Source organism: Amphibalanus amphitrite, unplaced genomic scaffold (genome assembly GCF_019059575.1).
Source record: "Amphibalanus amphitrite isolate SeventyFive unplaced genomic scaffold, NRLGWU_Aamphi_draft 001366F_arrow, whole genome shotgun sequence".
Lineage (NCBI taxonomy): Eukaryota > Metazoa > Arthropoda > Thecostraca > Balanomorpha > Balanidae > Amphibalanus > Amphibalanus amphitrite.
In genome coordinates, this window is record NW_024882859.1 from 70,802 (window position 1) to 90,033 (window position 19,232).

General features: G+C 51.5%; 1 protein-coding gene across 1 annotated transcript; it reads left to right on the forward strand.

The window, feature by feature from the left end:
- The first annotated feature begins 1,490 nt into the window (after positions 1 to 1,490).
- Positions 1,491 to 18,891, forward strand: LOC122372494 (peptidyl-prolyl cis-trans isomerase E-like). The gene is made up of 7 exons (XM_043349713.1): positions 1,491 to 1,510; positions 4,809 to 4,896; positions 13,809 to 13,952; positions 14,424 to 14,543; positions 15,294 to 15,482; positions 16,789 to 16,962; positions 17,644 to 18,891. Exons 3-7 carry the CDS (start codon positions 13,836 to 13,838, stop codon positions 17,947 to 17,949), a joined length of 906 nt encoding a protein of 301 aa, XP_043205648.1. The 5' UTR covers positions 1,491 to 1,510; positions 4,809 to 4,896; positions 13,809 to 13,835; the 3' UTR covers positions 17,950 to 18,891.
- The last annotated feature ends 341 nt before the right edge of the window (positions 18,892 to 19,232 follow it).

The window sequence follows — 19,232 nt, forward strand, 5'->3', positions numbered from 1 at the left end:
TGTTCCTGAGCTCAAACTGCATCCAATAGACACCTTTTATGTTGAAAAATTTTAACTTCAAAAATTGACATTTTTTTACCTGAAGGTGACCTGACCTAAGCTAAATTCGACTCAAAATGGCCTCGAATGACACAAACGACATCAAATTCGAAATCTTTGGCCTAAATGGAGCATAAAACATGTGTCACGTGACCGACGCATGATATAATATTTTCGTGACCTGTGATGACCTGACCTTGACCTGAAAAGCAAACTACAAGTTTGGTACCCTCAGGGTAACTAGAGCATCTGTTCACGAGTGTGTAAACCAAAAATGAGCCTGATCTGACTTGTAAGACGGCGGTTAGAGCCCAAAATGTGAACAAGCCAAAATGCAAATAATTTTTATTTTGACCTGACCTGTGACGTCATCAGTGACCTCGAGGTCAATGAAATTAGGTTTCGTTCGACAGTTTTTCCGGGGCTATCAGACACCGTTTGAATTTTGACGATCGGCCCAGTACCTAGTTTCGGAGTTATGAGGGGGGGGGCTATGAAGGCCCCCCCCAGTAGGGCGTGTTATACGCAGACCCCAGTGGGGTGCGGGATGACGGGCGAAGCTATAAGCTTGCAACAATCCCTATGTAAACGCAGCTTATATATCCAAGATTACTTTGTATTTACTATCTACTCATTATCCCCGGCCCCCGCTTTCGATGTCTCTCGGACGACGAAGATTCTATTCTACGTCGTCCGGCCAATCACATTTCCATCAGTAATCATCATTCCATCAGCCTCCCCGAGGTGGAACTCGTGGTCACTGCTTCAAGCTGCATGTAGCACGTGCTGTTTGGAACGTGCGGCAGCGCTTGTTTTCGCATCGTCGGGTGGCTATCTGGAATAGTTTGCCAGAGGCCGTGGCCCGTGGTGGCCGCTTCAGATCTGTCGTCTTTCAAACGACTTCTCGCACAGGCACTAGGTAACACATTGTACGACTACATCTGTCTCGCGATATTTGTGCAAACATACCGATAAGTGTTGTTTTCCAATGGCATAGGTATGCCACGAGGACACACACTTTCCAGTCATCTGGCCATGTCTACAGGACATCATCGTGGGGAGACTGTGACTGGCGTGTCCTGATCCTATCCGGGTTCCTCCTGCTCCAGTCCTTACTACCGGCTGCGAAGCAGAAGGAGCCCCACCAGGTAAGAGTACCAGGTAAGAGTATCACGTTCCAATGTTCCATAACCGCAGCCGAGCCCCCGCTGACCTTGTGGCTTGTGCAGGATTGGACGGACCCGGACGACGTAGAATTTTCGTCGTCCGAGAGACACGGGGTATATCTTATATATCACGGGGGGTATATCACGGGGGTATATCGCGGGGTATATTATATCTTGGCCGTGAATTTTTCTGCCTAGAAGGAGACGACCTACCACAGCAAAGGGAAAAGTGTGCAGTAAATATGGCAGCGTGCTGAATGTGACGCAACTCAGTCAAAACATGCCTAACGCCTCGTGCGCCTCAAGTGGGGCCTTGGTAACAACTGGATTTCCATTACGTCATGGGTGGTGATGTCACACCACGGGTGACGTTTCACTGCTGCTGCTGCTGTCCACGGAGGGCAGCGTTTGTGAGTGGAAAACAGTAGCAACATTGTAAATGAAGGCAGTATTGGCGCTTATGCTACATATGAAATTTATAACAACATATTGATATTAGTGAATGTTTATTTTTGTTACTTTTCATAAACCCTCCATTTCAGGGTCTGCATGAAAAATTTCTGTTATTTTAGAGTCAAGCTATTGTACTAAGGGATTTATTTTGGCAATTTAGTCATTTGTTAGGTTATAAGGCTGCAGAAACTTTCAGTTGAGGTTGGTATCCACTATCCAGTTGCAGCTATAATTAATTGTGTCATATTTTGTATCATTTTCTGAACATGTAAACACCTACCTATATGAATTCAAATTTTGTGATTGTAGAAAAGCAGTTACCCTCACATTGCAGTGGGGATTAGAACAATTAACCACACTTGTTATACAAAAAGCCTGTTTGCCATCAATTTTGGGAATCCAAATTGGGTATTGGTCAGGTAGATGTAGCACAAGCTGCCCGATGCACGAGAATGGGTCTTTCTAACCAAACCTTACCTAACCTGACCTACAACCTACAGCCTTAAACCTAAAATTTACAACCTACGACCTAGTCCTACGGTATGGCATATCACAACAGCTTGTGCTACGTCTGCTACCATGACCCAACTTTGTGCCAATTCATACCAACTTGGGATGACAGTCACTGCAGATGTGTGCTGACCATGCAGGTCTTTGTTACAATTGCAATTCTATTGTGTTACAGGTTCAGCGTTCTACAGCTGCGACCCGCCATGGCTGGGCCACCGCGGCGGCATCACCTTCAGGGTGGACCTGCCCGTGGCCACCCGCCGGTCGGACCCGCCTGCAGTCCGCAGGGAAGCTGCCCTGCGAGCCATTGCAGAGCTCCCGCACCCGGACGTCACTATCTGGTCGGACGGCTCGGCTCGCGGCGGACGGAACAGGGCGGCGCAGGCGCTGATCCAGTTCCACCACCTCAACAGAGAAGAGACCGTGCGCGCTCCTGCAGGGGCGGTCTGCTCCAGCCTAAGAGCAGAACTGACCGCCATGCGCGAGGCGTTCGCGGCTGTGGCCGGCCTGGAGGACGGGGAGTTGGCATCGACCAAGTCGGTCCGCCTCCTCACCGACTCAAGGTCTGGGCTCCAACTACTCGGCCGCGGCCCAGCTAACCAGACCATGGCCCTGGCCGCCGAGGTGTGGAGGCTGCTGAGTGCTGAGCACCCTCGCCGAGAACGGCACCGAGACGGTGCTCCAGTGGGTGCCAGGCCATGCCGGGCTGGACGGCAACGAAACCGCCGACCGCCTGGCTGGCGAGGCCACGGCGGGCGACCAAGACAGCGCACCGATCGACCTGTCGAGTGCGCGAGCCGCCGTCACGCGCCATGTCCGGGAGCTGTCGCGACAGAGGGCAACCGCTGCCCACCCGCACCCGGACCCCACGCCTGGCCACGACTCCCTGGCGCGCTGGGGTCGGTGACGCTGTCCCAGCTGAGGACCGGCACATCACCGCTGACCCGTGACACGCTCCACAAGATTGGCCCGGAAGCCGACTACGAATGCCCCGCGTGCGGGGAGCCCGACAGCGCGGCGCACCTACTGACCGATTGTCCGGCCTATGAGGCGGCCCGCCGCCGCCGCTCGGGTGCCGACCCTCGCCTGGTCGACGTCCTCGGCGGCCCGGCGACGAAGGTCGTCACCTTCATCGAGGATGTTGGGCGGACCGAGCCGCCGCTCGACCCGCCTGCGCCGCCGCCCCCCTGAGCGGGTTGGCGATGGGATGCAGAAGAAGAAGAAGAAGCAACTGCCAGCGCGCCACGGCGGCGAAGCCGAGTTCCGCCGCTGGACCGCCCGCGCAATGGCCAGCACAGACAAGAAACAACCGAATCACAACGCCTACAATTACGTTATTGCTATGGTATTGACATTGTTACAATTAACCCTGCTCTTTCGAGCGTGGATGCACGCTAAAATTGTCGCATAATTCCATGCAGCTTCCACCCTTCTGCAATACAAAGTTTGAATACAAAGTAGTCTTACAATAGGTTTAGAACTTATGTGCAGATTGTCGATGCTGGTTGACTTGATGATTGGAATTGTGTTTATCTGTTTTATCTGTTTTGACTTAAATATATGGCCATGGACTATGGCCTACCTTGGGAAGTGTCTATGATTTCAACAAAACATTTTTCATCAGGATACGCTGCAGGGTACATAGTACATACGTAGTGAAAATTTTGGGCATGTATGGGTGCGCATGTGGAGATGTAGACTGCGAATGAGACGGACTACGACGGTTTTTGAACCAATTAAATCTGTTTGACAACATAATGTAGGACTAAAAACTGACTGTCAGAAGAATATTCACAGAATATTCACTTCACCCGGTACAACGAAAAGGGAAAGTCAGGGAACAGGGGCAGGGTACATCTCGAAGATCAATCAAATTGCAGGTGCCGATTGGTTATGGATCATCGTAGCTCAATGTACTGCCTTGTGCTGCTTTATTGATTGAAATTGCATCCAGCTTGTATTGAAAGAAGTCATTATGGAAGATTTTAAAAAGGTTCTTGAATAATTTAAATACTTTGAATTTATATTTCTGCAGAATTATATACCCGTATCATTCTTTTAATGTCAATATTTGTATATTTTCTAGCATATAAGAAAATAGTGGCCTCAAGTTCTTAGAAAATATCTGATTTTGCTCTCTGGGCCACTGCAGATCCCTAAAAAGTTAGGAGCCGTCTTCATTATTTAATGTATAAAACCAAATAAATTATCACTGCTCAAAAGTGGAAGAAATGACAAATGAAAAAAAGTTTTCCTACAGCGTTGCAATCCAGATTTCAAGATAGTGATGGGCGCACTAGAAAGCAAGTAAAAGTACTCCACAAGGTAAAAGTAAGGAACAAGAATATCCTTATACTGTTTCAGAATTCGGTAACAAACATTTTTTGTGTGTTTTAAATACCCGGACGAATCGATTCCAGAATCAGTCTTGATGATATTATATGATTTTTGTATGGTGTTGGTGGTACTTGAATGACCAAAGTCAGTACATGTCCATCACCTTTCGATATTTCCGTGGTGCTCGCTCCCATTTCATAGCTGCTCACGGTGTTTTGTGCTGACGTCATATGGTGCTGCTCCACTAGCGCCACCATACGGCGTCAGCTGGCGAATTATCCAGTTAATACCAGAGCCCCTCAAGTGCGCCTCTCAGCATGAGCATTCTCGAAAACGTTTGGTTTGGTTGGAAAGATATCAATTTTATTCCTAATTGATAATTGTCAATCGAGTAAGTACCTACATATCAATATGTTATTTAGCTACTAACTTTTTGCATGGTCTTTGACTCTTTTCTTTTTCTACGCCTTTCCAATACTCTATAGTGTTAGGTACATTGTTTTGTTGCCTTAAAATGCACTCGTGTTTATTGTTACCTACCATTTTTATCATTTTCACTAGTGTATCAGCAATATCAAATTGAGATAGGGAATAACAGAGGGTCATCAGTCATTTATCAGGGAGGACAACAACCTGATGGTGCAGGCGCGCCTCAGCTCAACCGGATGGGTGGAAGCAACCGCTAAGCAGAGATTAGGCAGGTAGGTAGGTAGGAGTAGGACCTTACTAACAACTGGATAAAATCAGCTGGCTGGCCAGCTGGTGGTGTATGATAGCCAGTGGCGGCGGAAGCAGGGGGGCAAGGGGGGCAGCTGCACCCTAAAGCTATGGAAAGGGGCGCCTCGAAAATCTGCAGAGGAGGCAGGAAGTTAAGAGGTGCGGCAGCCATAAAGCTGAGCAGTGCGAGGCGACACCGCAGCTGATAAAGGCACTTGTGACATGAAGAGGGTGGCAATGACGTGGGAAAAGTATCTTTTGATATGCTGAAAAGTGGAGGGCATCCTTATCTGAAACAAAGGCAGATGCTGCCGACCCTGTCGTATATAATCTTGCCAGGCGATAAAGGCTAGGAGGGCGCAGCTACTCGAGAAGCGCGCCATGCGGAAGAGGGGCGCCTGTGTGTGGGACGAAAAAGAAACATTTATGGAGACGTCTTTGAAGGCGATAGATAGCCTCCGAACGCCAACACGAACATATGAGGGCTTATAGCGTTGCAGGCTCCATGCGACAAAAAGGGGTGCCTGATGGCCGATATGCGAGAGGAAATTAGTTTGTGTAACATTTATCGGGGGCGGTTTGCCGTTACAACATATGAATGTTAAGGGAGGTCCGAGATTGGGGCCTGTAAAATTGCACTGTCCGTATGGGCGGTTACACCCCTAGTGCTAGGGCGTATTTTGCGTTTTTTTTTTACTGGGGAGATGATTATGACCAGGAATAGCACTCTGCAAACTTCTATGGGCGCCTGTATAGGGGCGAAACTGATTTTCCAGTGCAGGGACGGCCATCGGCATGGTAAGGGGCGCCCAGCGGGAAGGGGCGCTTCAATATCGTTTGCACCCCTATCCTAGAATACCTTCCGCCGCCACTGATGATAGCTATGTTATTTATTGATTTAAACATGTTAAGAGATGGACATATAGGTAGATGTAAAATGGCATTCACAGAAAAATTAAAAGATGGATTGGGATATTTAGTTGTTTGTAGGTATCTGGCATTGAAATATGACAAGCTCTGCTAAGTTGAAGTGCTAGTGCCACCCCACCATAAGGCGCCAGCTGGCAAATTGTCCAGAAAATATTACGGCCAGGTAGGTACGTACCTATGTAGTATGTAGATATAATGACATGCAACATTTACCAGTAAATGTCAAGATAAAGTCCTCGCAAGATTTCAAGGATGTTTTTTCATACTCTTTCATTATTTGACATCCTAAATCCACAAATGATGTATAAATGTCTTGCAAAGAAAACAATCAAACCTGACCTAACTTTACCTACTTACCTACAACCTAACAACCTAACAATGTACAAACCTAGGTACATGTACAACCTGATAACTACAACCTAAAAACCTACCAACATACAACCTAAAATGTACAAACTGCCAAACTGACCTAACCTACATACAACCTAAAATTTCTGCTGTTGCATATTTGTATCAACAGAGCCACAACTGTAGAGCGGACCTTATCTTGACAAATACCATTTTACCTATCTGTTTAGGTCAGCACTATAAGCACTTTTTTACTTATTAAATAAAATTACTGATGACATTATTAAAGGAAATATTCTGCTTTTGTTTTTTGTTTTATTTGTGTAATGAACGATGAACCTCAATGAAGGCTTTTATTCACAACATTGCTGGAAAACAGGGAACCAAGCATTAGGCTCATAAACCATGCAAAGCACATGCAACACCATGCCACAGCCTGCACATGCAACAACATAAATATACAACATTCACCGTCCCTCAAGACTGAGCGTGCCAAAACTACGCTCAGCAACACTAACACAAAGACAAACTCCTCGCCACACCATGTCAAAACGCTCGCCTGTCACGGCTTACACATCTGATAGTCCATTAATCGAACAGGCACCTGCTTCACCCTGGTTGACCTTCGCAGAGGCCGATCCAAATTCGTTACAGTGGTATCAGGACAGTCAGGCGAGATCTCGGGAGGTACATCATGAACATCCGGTGCAGAGACGGACACAGCATCAGACGAGTCGCCACGCTCAGCGGGACACACAGGGTCACAGGGCGAGTCAATAGGAGGCACGTCTGTGTCACTCGATCGATGATCACCCATCTGGCAGTGCTCCCCAGCGCTCTCACCTCCCATGGGCGAGAGATGACGGATAGAGACAGTCGGCTCACGACCACTCGGCAGTCGGACCTTGGCGTACGTGGGAGTAACGTGCAGAAGATCGACCTCATCCACCAGAGGCTCGTACTTGCTGGCGCGGTTGAACCGACGGAGCAGTACCCTGTCTGATGTCACCAGCCAAGAAGGGAGAGCTTGACCATTGATTGACCTTCGAGGATGTTTGAAGAATCGTTCATGAGGCGTCTGGTTCGTGGCTGTGCATAGCAACGAACGAACGCTGTGCAGAGCCCGGGGGAGGACGGTTTCCCAGTTTTTCAAGTCGATGCTGTCAGAGTGACAGGCCATGCACACAGACTTCCAGATGATGCCGTTGTAACGCTCGGTTTGACCGTTGCCTGGGGCGTTGTATGCCGAACAGAAGCTCTGGGCGATGCTGTTCTGTAGGAGAAACTGCTTAAATCGAGAGGACGTGAAGGCGGTGCCCTGATCGGAATGTACAAACTCCGGTGTGCCAAACATAGTGAACAGAGACATCATACACTGTATCGCCGAATCCGCAGACGTATCGGCAGTAGGAAAAGCGAACGGGAAGCGGGAGAATTCATCTACCACGACAAACATGTACGCTCTTTGAGTGTTTGATGGCAGGGGACCCTTGAAGTCAACGCTCAATCGCTCAAACACTCTAGTCGCCTTGACAAGCGTGTTAGAGGTATGGACGAATCGTGGTTTGTGCTGTGCACAGGTTCTACACTGCGTTACGACTCGCCTTACATCATCCACCGAACAAGCCACATTCCGCGACCGGAGGTAGTGCCACAACCGCGTTACACCAGGGTGGCAGAATTGTCCATGGAGAGATCGGATGAGATCTTCAGTGTCCGTGGTGGTTGCGCCACAGACAGCCCTGGATAGCATGTCGGGAACTGTGTTGAACTTCCCCGGACGATACACGATCTCAAAGCTCATGCACGCCAGCTCGAGACGCCAACGCAGTATCTTGTCGTTCTTGATGCGTCCTTTGCTCGCGCGGTCGAACATGAAGGAGACCGAGCGTTGATCTGTGATGAGCTTGAAGTGGCGTCCAATCAGAAGATGCCGCCACTTTCGAATTGACTCGACTATGGCTGCAGCCTCCTTCTCAACGGATGCCTGTTTGCGTTCTGATGGGTTTAACGTTCGCGAGAAGAAGGCGACCGGCTTGTCGTTCTGAGTAAGAGTGGCTGCGATCGCATTATCAGACGCGTCCGTCTCTACCACAAAGGTAGCGTAGTCGTCAATCGCTGACATGGTAGCAGCACCGATGTCTTCCTTCAACCGCTGGTACGCCGCGACCGCGTCAGGCGACAGGGGAAAGCAGTCGCCGTCGATCAGCGGCCGGAGCTTCTCGGAGAAGGATGACACCCACTTGGAGTACAGGGTGTCCGGAAAGTCCTGGCGCTTCTTTTGGACGCCGTGTAACGCGCGCTGTGATTATTGGACATTCAGCCAATCATCACAGACATGACCCCTCGTTGATTGCTCAGCCAGGGGTCGTGTAAATATGACCTTGAAATCGTTTTCAGTGATGGGTAGATGGGCGAAGATGCGCCTTGTCGCTGAATGCCTGCGCGCGGCGGCCGGGTGCGACTTGAACGAGGCGCGAGTTGCAGCGCGATGCGGCGTTTTTCGATGAATGGTTTAGCAGGTAAAGGTTTATTTCGACTCGGGAATTCCTTAAAAAATATCCTCAGACCGTTTCGAACGCGATATGGGAACGGAGCAGCATTTCAACGCGGCAATCGAAGAAAGTGCGGGGGTCTGATGGACAAAAATGTCCCATCATCTTCGTCAATGTCGAATAAATGAATAACAGGCTGGCCCACGAGGGGTTCCTGGACAGCCACATCAACCCGAGGGTCAAGACGACATGCCCTAAGGGTCACTTCGCATTTCAACAGCACAGAGCACCCTCCAACAACGCCGCCGCCATTCAAGCTAAACTGACAGAGGAGCTTGCCGGGCCAGATCACCGTGGCGAAATGAGATTAGGCCGCCTTATTCTCCTAACCTGACCCGCTCGACTAAGGCGTGCTACGCGTTTTGTAGAACAGGATCTAGGCCATTTCTCACCCCAACCTGGAGTCGCTGAAGACTCGCATCATGACAGCATGGGAGGACCTGGAAATGCCCCGCATCGTCAAAACCCGCAGACGCTTCATTCCCTACGTCGAGGCCGTCGTCGGCGCCGACGGTGGTTACATTGAATGAGCACGTAGCGGAAGCATGTGGCTTGGTGTCCCTGGTCATTGTTATGATCCATTGATTAGTATCTATGAACCAATGGCATTTGTTTTAGAAAATGTTGAAAAGCGCCAGAACTATCCGGACACCCTGTAGTGTGAGAGCATGCCTACAGCTCGCTTCAGTGCCTTCGCGTCCTCGGGCACCGGCAGCTCCATCAAGGCTCGAAGTCGCTCTGGATCAGGTCGAATCGTCCGGTTCTCCACCACATGCCCCAGGATCCTGACGGATGTCTTGCCATACTGACTCTTCTCTTGATTGATCGTCAGCGAGAACTTCTTTGCAGCGTCGATGAAGCGCTCCAGGTTCCTGTCATGTTCTTCTCTGGTGCGACCACAGATGGTCACGTCGTCGACGTATGCAAATGTGTCGCGCGACGCGCAGGTTCTCAGCTCGGATGACATCGTCGAGGATCTGCTGAAAACAGGCGACCCCATTAGTGACCCCGAACGGGATACGAAGGAATTCGAAGAGTCTTCCATCAGCTTCGAAAGCTGTGTACTTGCGATCTTCAGGATCGATGGGGATCTGGTGATAGGCACTGGTCAGGTCTATCGTGCTGAAGTAGGAGTATTGAGCGATCTTTTCAACCTGTTCGTTGATTCTTGGCAGCGGGTAAGCATTCAGCTCCGTGAAGCGATTGATGGTCTGGGCGTAGTCCACAACCATCCGACGTTTCCCGCTAGGAGATGCAACCACAAGAACTTGAGCACGCCATGGGCTGGTGCTGGGAGAGATGATGCCTTCCTTTAGGAGACGATCGACCTCACCCTCGATGAACTTCACTTCGGAGGCGCTGTAGCGGCGTGACTTGGCCTGGATAGGGTGACAGTCCTCCGTCAAGTTACCGAACAAGAATGGTGGCGTTACCACTGCGGGAGTCAGACAGCACAGGCTGAGCGAGGATCGAGAGCCACCGAACGTCAGGGACACGCTTTCGTGTGCCTTGAGAAAGTCATGACCGAGTAGCACAGGTGCACACAGATCGTCCATGACAGAGAACAGGTAGTCATCATATGATTCATCTTGAACCCGTAGTCTCACCCTACACTGCCCCGCCACCTTGACATGATGCCGTGTGGAGGCCATGCACACAGTACCATGTGCGGGTTCGATGTTCAGGTGAACGTCCTCTGCGACCCGGGTACGGATGAAACTCTGAGAGCTACCAGTGTCGGATCAGCGCTTCGAACTCTTGACCATTGATTGTGACACGTGTCATAGCAGACCGTAGACTCGGAAGAGAGGTTTCATGCATTGCTGACAGTATCGGCATAGAAGCTGTGGTTTGTCTCCGGTCCTTGGTCGGTTGTGCTCTTCTGGACCATCTCCCCATCTGGCAGACTGAGGCAAAATGCCCCTGCCTACCACAGCTTGAACAGGTAGCATTGCGTGCACGACACTTGTTTCGAGCATGATGTGGACCACCACAGAAGAAGCAGGTACGTTCAACTGCTGCAGTCACTTCCTCTCCTCCTCGAGCGGATGGCACTGTCTCCTCCGCAGAAGAAGGATCAGACTGAGCATGGGCTGTCACTGTCACTGGTGACGAATCACTGCTGTTTCTATGATACATTTCAGATTGCTGCTGGGCCATCTCCAGAGCACGAGCCTGAGAAACAGCTGTTTTCAGATCAAGCTGAAGGTTCTCCAGAAGACGCTGTCGAATAGCACTGGATGACAGGCCATTGATGAAGGCATCACGTATGGCATCCTCCTTTACTTTTTCAGCTGTAGCTGCTTCAAACTTGCATTGAGATGCCAGGAGCCCCAGTTCCTCGAGATAAGTGTCAAGTGATTCCCCAGCCTGCTGTCGCCGAGAAGCGAGCCTGTGGCGAGCATAGACCTCACTGTGGGGTTTCACGAACCTTGCTTCCAGCATCTCGACAGCCTCATCAAAGGTAGTGGCCGCCTTGATCAGCTTATAGCATGCACATGACATGTGAGCCCGAAGAAGCGTGAGCTTGTTGGGATTTAGGGCCGGATCGATGGAGTTGAAGAAATCCCCAAACTTTGTAATCCACATATCCCACTCATCTTCAGCAGATGGCGATTTGGGATCAATGTTGAGTTCTTGGGGCTTGAGATACTTGTCCATCTTGATTTGCCAGAGTCATGCAGCACGCAGGTTATGTTGTGAATAAAATTGTAATGAACGATGAACCTCAATGAAGGCTTTTATTCACAACATTGCTGGAAAACAGGGAACCAAGCATTAGGCTCATAAACCATGCAAAGCACATGCAACACCATGCCACAGCCTGCACATGCAACAACATAAATATACAACAATTTGCTACAGTTTTACGATTTTGTTGGTATTGGTAAAGCTGGCATCACCACCAGAACTAAGCAATTAATGTGCAGATGAACTGGAAGGGCTATACTCCATCTTTGGTAGATGCTAAATAATGTTGCACAGCTAAATCACGTAGCTTGCTGCAGAGCCCAGTAAACATGCCGACGTCGGCCCGACGTCGGGCCGAGGCTCGGCCCGACGTCGGCCCAACGTCGGTTCAACCTCGGCCCGACATCGGCTGGACGTCGGATATGCCCGCATGTTCCGACGTCCAGCCGAAGTCCAGTCGACGTCGAGCCGACGTCGGTCCGAGATCGTTTGCCGAGGTTGACGAGATCGTTTGTCGTTGGACCGACGGGGCCGACGTCGGCATGTTTATTGGAACAACGCGCCAAAAATATCAACCGGCGGCGGGATTCGAGCCCCCCAGTCGCCGACGTCGGCATGTTTACTGGGACAACACGCCAAAAGCATCAGCGGGCGATGGGATTCGAACCCCGTGTTAATTGAACGCGAGGTTAGTGCGCTAACCACTACACCACGCAGCCAGATAGGGGACTTGGTTTGTTTTGTTGGGCTATCCCTTTCGGTCTGACAAGACCATTTCAGAGCCGGAAGGATGATAGGATGGAGACATTGGTCTTCTTGGCGAGCACCCTGGGTCCAGTTCATATAGAGTCCCTGGTCCCATTGCTGTTACGTGACACTTATTGGAAAGGGCGACCCCACAATGGATTCATATAGCCACTCTTACACACCTGCACCAACGTTTCCCAAAGTGTCCCTTTGATAAGTGGCACTTTGGCAAAGTGACACTTGCCGACTGGCCTTTCTATATGAACTGGGCCCGGCCTGGTGAGTTGCCGGGGCTGAGCCTGACCAAAGGATAGGCCGAGCAGCCCCCAAGCACTCACCGCACCCGGCTACGGGCTAGCTCGGCTTACGGGCAATCCCAAATGGGATAAAGTTTCCCGTCCAGTCCGGATCAGGGGGTTGCGGCGTGGAGGATGATTTGAGTTTCCTGAGGATATTTTGAATACAGAAGCTCTTTATGTAACATGAAACATGTATTTTATATTATTTTAACAGTCAAAACAGCGGCCGATGTCGGTCCGACGTCGCCCCGACGTCGGCCCGACGTCGGCTGGACCTCACCAATTGATCTCGGTACGACGTCGGCCCGACGTCGGCTGGACCTCGGCTGGACGTCGGAACATGCGGGCATATCCGACATCCAGCCGACGTCGTGCCGAGGTTGGACCGACGTCGGGCCGACGTCGGCATGCCGATGCCGAGTTGCCGACGTCACCCCGACGTCGGGCCGACGTCGGCATGTTTACTGGGAGGTTATTACACATGGACCAATCATATTGTGTAGGTACCAGTGTGACCTAGTTCAAACTGAATGCTGACTGGCTCATGACTGAGCTTTGGCATCTGCTACAGGTGCCTGCACTCTTGGCATTTTTCTACAAGTCACCACATTCCTTCACAAGGCACTCTTTTTGGAACAAGAAATAGGATATCTTTGCCTTGGGTGACCATAGACCCATTAAAGCCCCTTATTCGTGGTAGTATCAGGTGAAGCTACAAAGCTGCTATCTCATTTCAAACCCCCTTGTTAAAAGTGGTATATTTCCTTTAAGTCGACATGACCTTGCCCATAGGTATCCCTATAAGATGCTTATGATATACCTATTAACACTTGCTGCATGTTGGTTTATTGTTTTTCTAGTTGAAAATGCCCTTTTCCTTAAGTAAAATAGTAGCAAGTAAAGGCTGACCACACCAGACCATTCCATTCCATCTTCCCATGCAAAACTGTTTGTCTGTGTGTTTGTCCTTAACTATCCAATATCCATGCCTTCTAACCCCACGCTGCCCTGCCCAGTCCGCAGATCGGCGACAGCTGGTAGTGATGACGTCGGTGGGGGCGCAGAAGCGGACCGTCTACGTCGGGGGACTGGCCGACGAGGTCACGGAGGAGGTGCTCCAGGGCGCCTTCATCCCCTTCGGAGACATTCAGGACATCCAGGTCAGTGGGCTCCCAGTCAGGTCAGGTCAGATCCTAGGTACTATTTCTGTACCCAGTCAGAAATAGTATAATGTGCTCGTTTTGGAAGTTTTATAGCCTTCTGGCTAGTAGAATCTTAAGAGTGTAATTGTGCCTGCACTGTAGCTGACACTTACTATTTGCTATCTGCAAATGCAGAGTAATCACCACATTGAGAGATATTGGGTGGCTGGGTATGTTCCCATGATTGGTGGCTGGGTATGCTCCCATGATTGGGCTGCTGGGTATGCTCCCATGATTGGGTGGCTGGGTATGCTCCCATAGCTCCTCCAACCTCCTATGGTTGACTCTCCCGTGGACGTCTCCCACCATATTCCGTCCGACTTTAGGACACTATAGGTTTTGTCAATACCTCAGATTCTCATTTAGCGCCAGATCCCGCTCGATGGTAAGGTGCGAGCGCCCCTGACTCCCGCGCCTTTTTCCCGTCAGATCCCGCTCGACTATGAGACGGAGAAGCACCGCGGCTTCGCGTTTGTCGAGTTCGAACAGAACGAGGACGCCGCCGCCGCTGTCGACAACATGCACGAGTCGGAGCTGTTCGGACGCACGGTGAGCGCCGGTTGCCATGGCGACACGGGGACAGGGGGAGTTCCGTCGACAACATGCACGAGTCGGAGCTGCGGGTCCGCTGCGGGTGGTACTGACTGTCCTCCGCTGCGGGTCCGCTGCGGGTGGTACTGATGTGTCCCCCTGTGTGCAGATCCGTTTGAACCTGGCCCGCCCGCTGCGGGTCCGCTGCGGGTGGTACTGAGTACTGACCGCTGTGCCCCTGTGTCCAGATCCGTGTGAACCTGGCCCGTCCGCAGCGGGTCCGCTGCGGGTGGTACTGACTGGACTCCCCCTGTGTCCAGATCCGTGTGAACCTGGCGCGCCCTCTGCGGGTCCGCTGCGGGTGGTACTGATGTGTCTCCCTGTGCCCAGATCCGTGTGAACCTGGCGCGCCCGCTGCGGGTCCGCTGCGGGTGGTACTGAGTGTCCGCCCGCTGCGGGTCCGCTGCGGGTGGTACTGATGTGTCTCCCTGTGTCCAGATCCGTGTGAACCTGGCCCGCCCGCTGCGGGTCCGCTGCCGGTGGTACTGACTGTCCTCCGCTGCGGGTCCGCTGCGGGTGGTACTGACTGTCCTCCGCTGAGGGTCCGCTGCGGTACTGACTACTGGTGTCTCCCTGTGCCCAGATCCGTGTGAACCTGGCGCGCCCGCTGCGGGTCCCTCCCGGTGTGGTACTGAGTACTGACTGTCCTCCGCTGCGGGTCCCTCCCGGTGTGGTACTGAGTACTGACTGGACTCCCCCTGTGCCCAGATTCGTGTGAACCTGGCGCGCCCGCTGCGGGTCCGCGAGGGCTCCTCGCGGCCCGTCTGGGCCGACGACAACTGGCTGCAGCAGCACGCCGGCGAGACGCTGGAGAAGGAGACCCAGGGAGACAAGGAGGAGAGCCGGGTGGTCTCCAAGATCGCGCCGCGCGCCGCCCGCGAGGGCACGCTACCGCAGGTCAGTCAGGGGTGGCGCGCCGCCCGCGAGGGTGCTCTGCCCCAGGTCAGTCAGGGATGGCGCGCCGGGAGTAGGGGTAGTCGCGCCGCCCGCGAGGGTGCTCTGCCCCAGGTCAGTCAGGATGGGCGCGCGGGGAGTAGTGGTAGAGGGGAAGAGACGCGGAGTATTTACTTTCAGCTCGACTTTCTCCACTGGCAAACACAAGGTAGAGTTTCTCCTTGAAGCCAGATTGTATTTTTCATGTAATAACGTTTGATTGTGTTTTCTTACAACTTTGGCTGTATCGTGTCGGAGATTCTCTAATGCGTGAAAAGCTAGACATAATTCTGCAACACTCACGTTACCACTTTTATGGTGTTTCGCTGTCTTCTCGGGTGTACCTTGACGCACGACTCTGGGTGGGATAGGTACAGCCCACCGCTTAAAGGGACACTCCCACCTTAACATTAGTTTTGAGTTGAGATAGCCAAATTGGTGGCCATGGCCTGCAAATACCGGTTTGGGCACTCACAACATCGACAAATGCTTTAATTCGAAGATATGGAATTTCAAACTTGCAGTTTTCGGATTCTAAGGGGCTAGTGCATTGGTATGCCCCCTTAGAATTTGTGACGTCAGCGGAGATCTAACGATTTTTAAATCTTTTACTAAAACGTTCGGTAGCACGCGGTGGTATATGCTGCTTTGCGCGCAACAAATGCCGCACTTTCAAATAAAGTCGCTAGGAACAGCGGAGATCCCAAAAAGTAAACAAAAGTAAAAGTCTAATATCTTGAAAACCGGTGAATATTTTTCGATGAAATTTGGTAGATATTCGTTTTCGCTCTTTCTGAACCGAGCGACATCACTTTCGTGCCAATTCATTAACTTTTTTGAAGGTGGGAGGGTCCCTTTAAGTAATGTGTGGTTTTACCAATCTCAACGGATGGCTCTGACCGACGATTTTTAAATGCGGACTGATTGAAAAGAAGACGTCAATAGATAAAGTTGTAGCTGCAAGGGTGAAGATACATGTAAGCTACATTTAAAGTCTCGTTGCAGTCTGGCTAATCGTTCCTAGGCTTCAGAAGCAGAACATACCCATGACTGAAACCACACATTACTTCTGCTGTGGACTGTACCAATCACCAGCCCTCTGACGTATTGCCAGTCCCCTACAGGTGTACCTGGACGTCAAGGCGGGCAGCACCGCCCTGGGCTGGCGAGTTACCCCCCTCTGACGTGTCTCTGCAGGTGTACCTGGACGTCAAGGCGGGCAGCACCGCCCTGGGCTGGCGAGTTACCCCCCTCTGACGTGTCTCTGCAGGTGTATCTGGACGTGAAGGCGGGCAGCACCGCCCTGGGCCGGATCATCATCACGCTGCGCTCAGACGTGGTACCCAAGACGGCCGAAAACTTCCGCTGTCTGTGCACACACGAGAAGGGCTTCGGCTACAAGGGCTCCACCTTCCACAGAGTCATACCCGGCTTCATGCTGCAGGTGGGTGATTGTGGGGCACAGTGCCGGGTGAAGGTGTGTCCGTTATGGTGGGCCATGTTTGTACATTTCACAGAGTCATACCCGGCTTCATGCTGCAGGTTGGTGGTTGTGGGGCACAGTGTCGGGTGGAGGTCTGTCTGTTATGTTCATATTGCACGGGCTTTTACCGAGCTTATGCTTCAGGTAGGGAGCGGAATGCTTGTGAGCGCGTGAGACTGCCGGACGGCGGTGTTTTTGGGTCAGAGAGACTGTCAGATGAAGGTGATTGTAGTTGTGGTCAGGTGTGTTTGTGTTGCACCATGTCTTGGTGCTGCAGGTGGGTGTGAGTGTTTGGGAACAGATAAACGTCTCGAAATGCTAGTGTTTGGGCCTTACTACGCTGTTTGATTTGGCACATGGAGTGTTGAGTTGTAACTGACCTACGCGTTTGGGATGAATTGTTTTTATTCTGTTTAAGAGACAAACTGAGATAGCTTGACCAGAGTTGTTTGTGATGGACCATGATAGTCTTAGGGTGCTCAAATTGCGTGATCTGTTTGCAGTTGTGTTACAGTGTGATGGTGTTAGTAATTCATGGATTATGTGACGCTCATATTGGTCACCCGACACTCTCTGTATGTAACCCGCTATCCTCCTGCCACTCTGTCCATCTCTCTCACCCCCTCTCTCCGTCGTTAACAGGGCGGCGACTTTACGGCCAATAACGGCACCGGCGGCAAGTCCATATACGGCGGCAAGTTCGCCGACGAAAACTTCACCCTCTCGCACGAGCCGTACTGCCTCTCGATGGCCAATTCCGGGCCCGGTACCAACGGTTCGCAGTTCTTCATCACGACCGACCGCACCGACTGGCTGAACGGCAAACACGTGGTGTTCGGGAAGGTAACGGGAGGCGCGGACGTGGTGAAAAAGGTCGAGAGACTGGGATCCAAGTCGGGCAAAACAGGCGAGAAGGTGGTCATTCACAGCTGCGGAGAAATGGTGTGACGTGGAGATGGGGAGATGGGAGAATGGGACTTGACTGAGGCGAGGGTGCAGTAGGAATCGGGAGTTAAGTGTGTGTACGAGAAGTGAAGTGTGTGAAGTGTGTGTCTCGTGTGGCGTGAATCACGGATGGATGTAATGTAGGAGCCAGGAGGGTGATGGCGCGAAACGGCTCCACCTTCAACCAAAGTCATCAATATTGATGGCTTTGTATCAGCGTGTTTGCGGACGTATGCTGGGAGTGTACTGGGGCGATGGATCGTCAGGCGTGTATGTGATGGTAAAGCCAGAGCCAGATGAGAGTTCAGGCGCGACTGTCGGATAGAATGCAGATTGTGTCGACTCCCCGACTGGAGTAACGGGCTGCGCCGTGGACCAGTTCCCGTGTCGACTCCCGACAGTTTGTGTCTTTGTGTCGCCTTCCCGACTGTTTGTGTCGACTCCCCGACAGCTTGTGTCGCCTCCCCGACTGTTTGTGTCGACTCCCGACTGTTTGTGTCCGCTCCCGACAGTTTGTGTCGGCTCCCCGACAGCTTGTGTCGGCTCCCCGACTGGAGTACGGGGCTGCGCCGTGGACCCATTCCCGTGTCGACTCCCGACTGTTTGTGTCGGCTCCCCGACTGGAGTAGCGGGGCTGCGCCGTGGACCCGTTCCCGTGCCGGCTCCCGACAGTAATTTGGTCGGCTCCCCGACTGTTTGTGTCGACTCCCGACTGTTTGTGTCGGCTCCCGATAGTTTGTGTCGACTCCCCGACTGGAGTACGGGGCTGCGCCGTGGACCCGTTCCCGTGCCGGCTCCCGAGGTGGAGCTCATTGGCCTTATACACATCATCGCCGCACTGTTGTACATTTGTAAATGAGACGTGGCGCTCACTCATCCCAATTACCCATTTGTTCATCACGTGACCATCAGATGCCTCACTAAATATAGTGTGTTGATAATGGACTGATGTGTGTTGATCAATCTATAGTTACAGATCCTCAAGGACAGGGCTGGGTAGAATGTGTCGACACATGCACGAGCCCAATGCCGTCTGGTGACATGGGTGCTGTTTCTATTTGACTGCCGTGTGAATAACAATGCGGCAGTTCCCAGCAAGTTTCCTAAGTGTCAATTTTTTTTCGAAACTGAGATTTTTATATCATTCGACTCAGCCGAGTGGTATAGAAATCTCGATTTCGAAAAAGTTGACACTTATGTTCTTGCTGGGAACTGTCGAATAGTTGAATATCGCACAGTCGATAGGACGATGTTTTTCTTTTCTTTTTTACCATCGACTTCAGTTC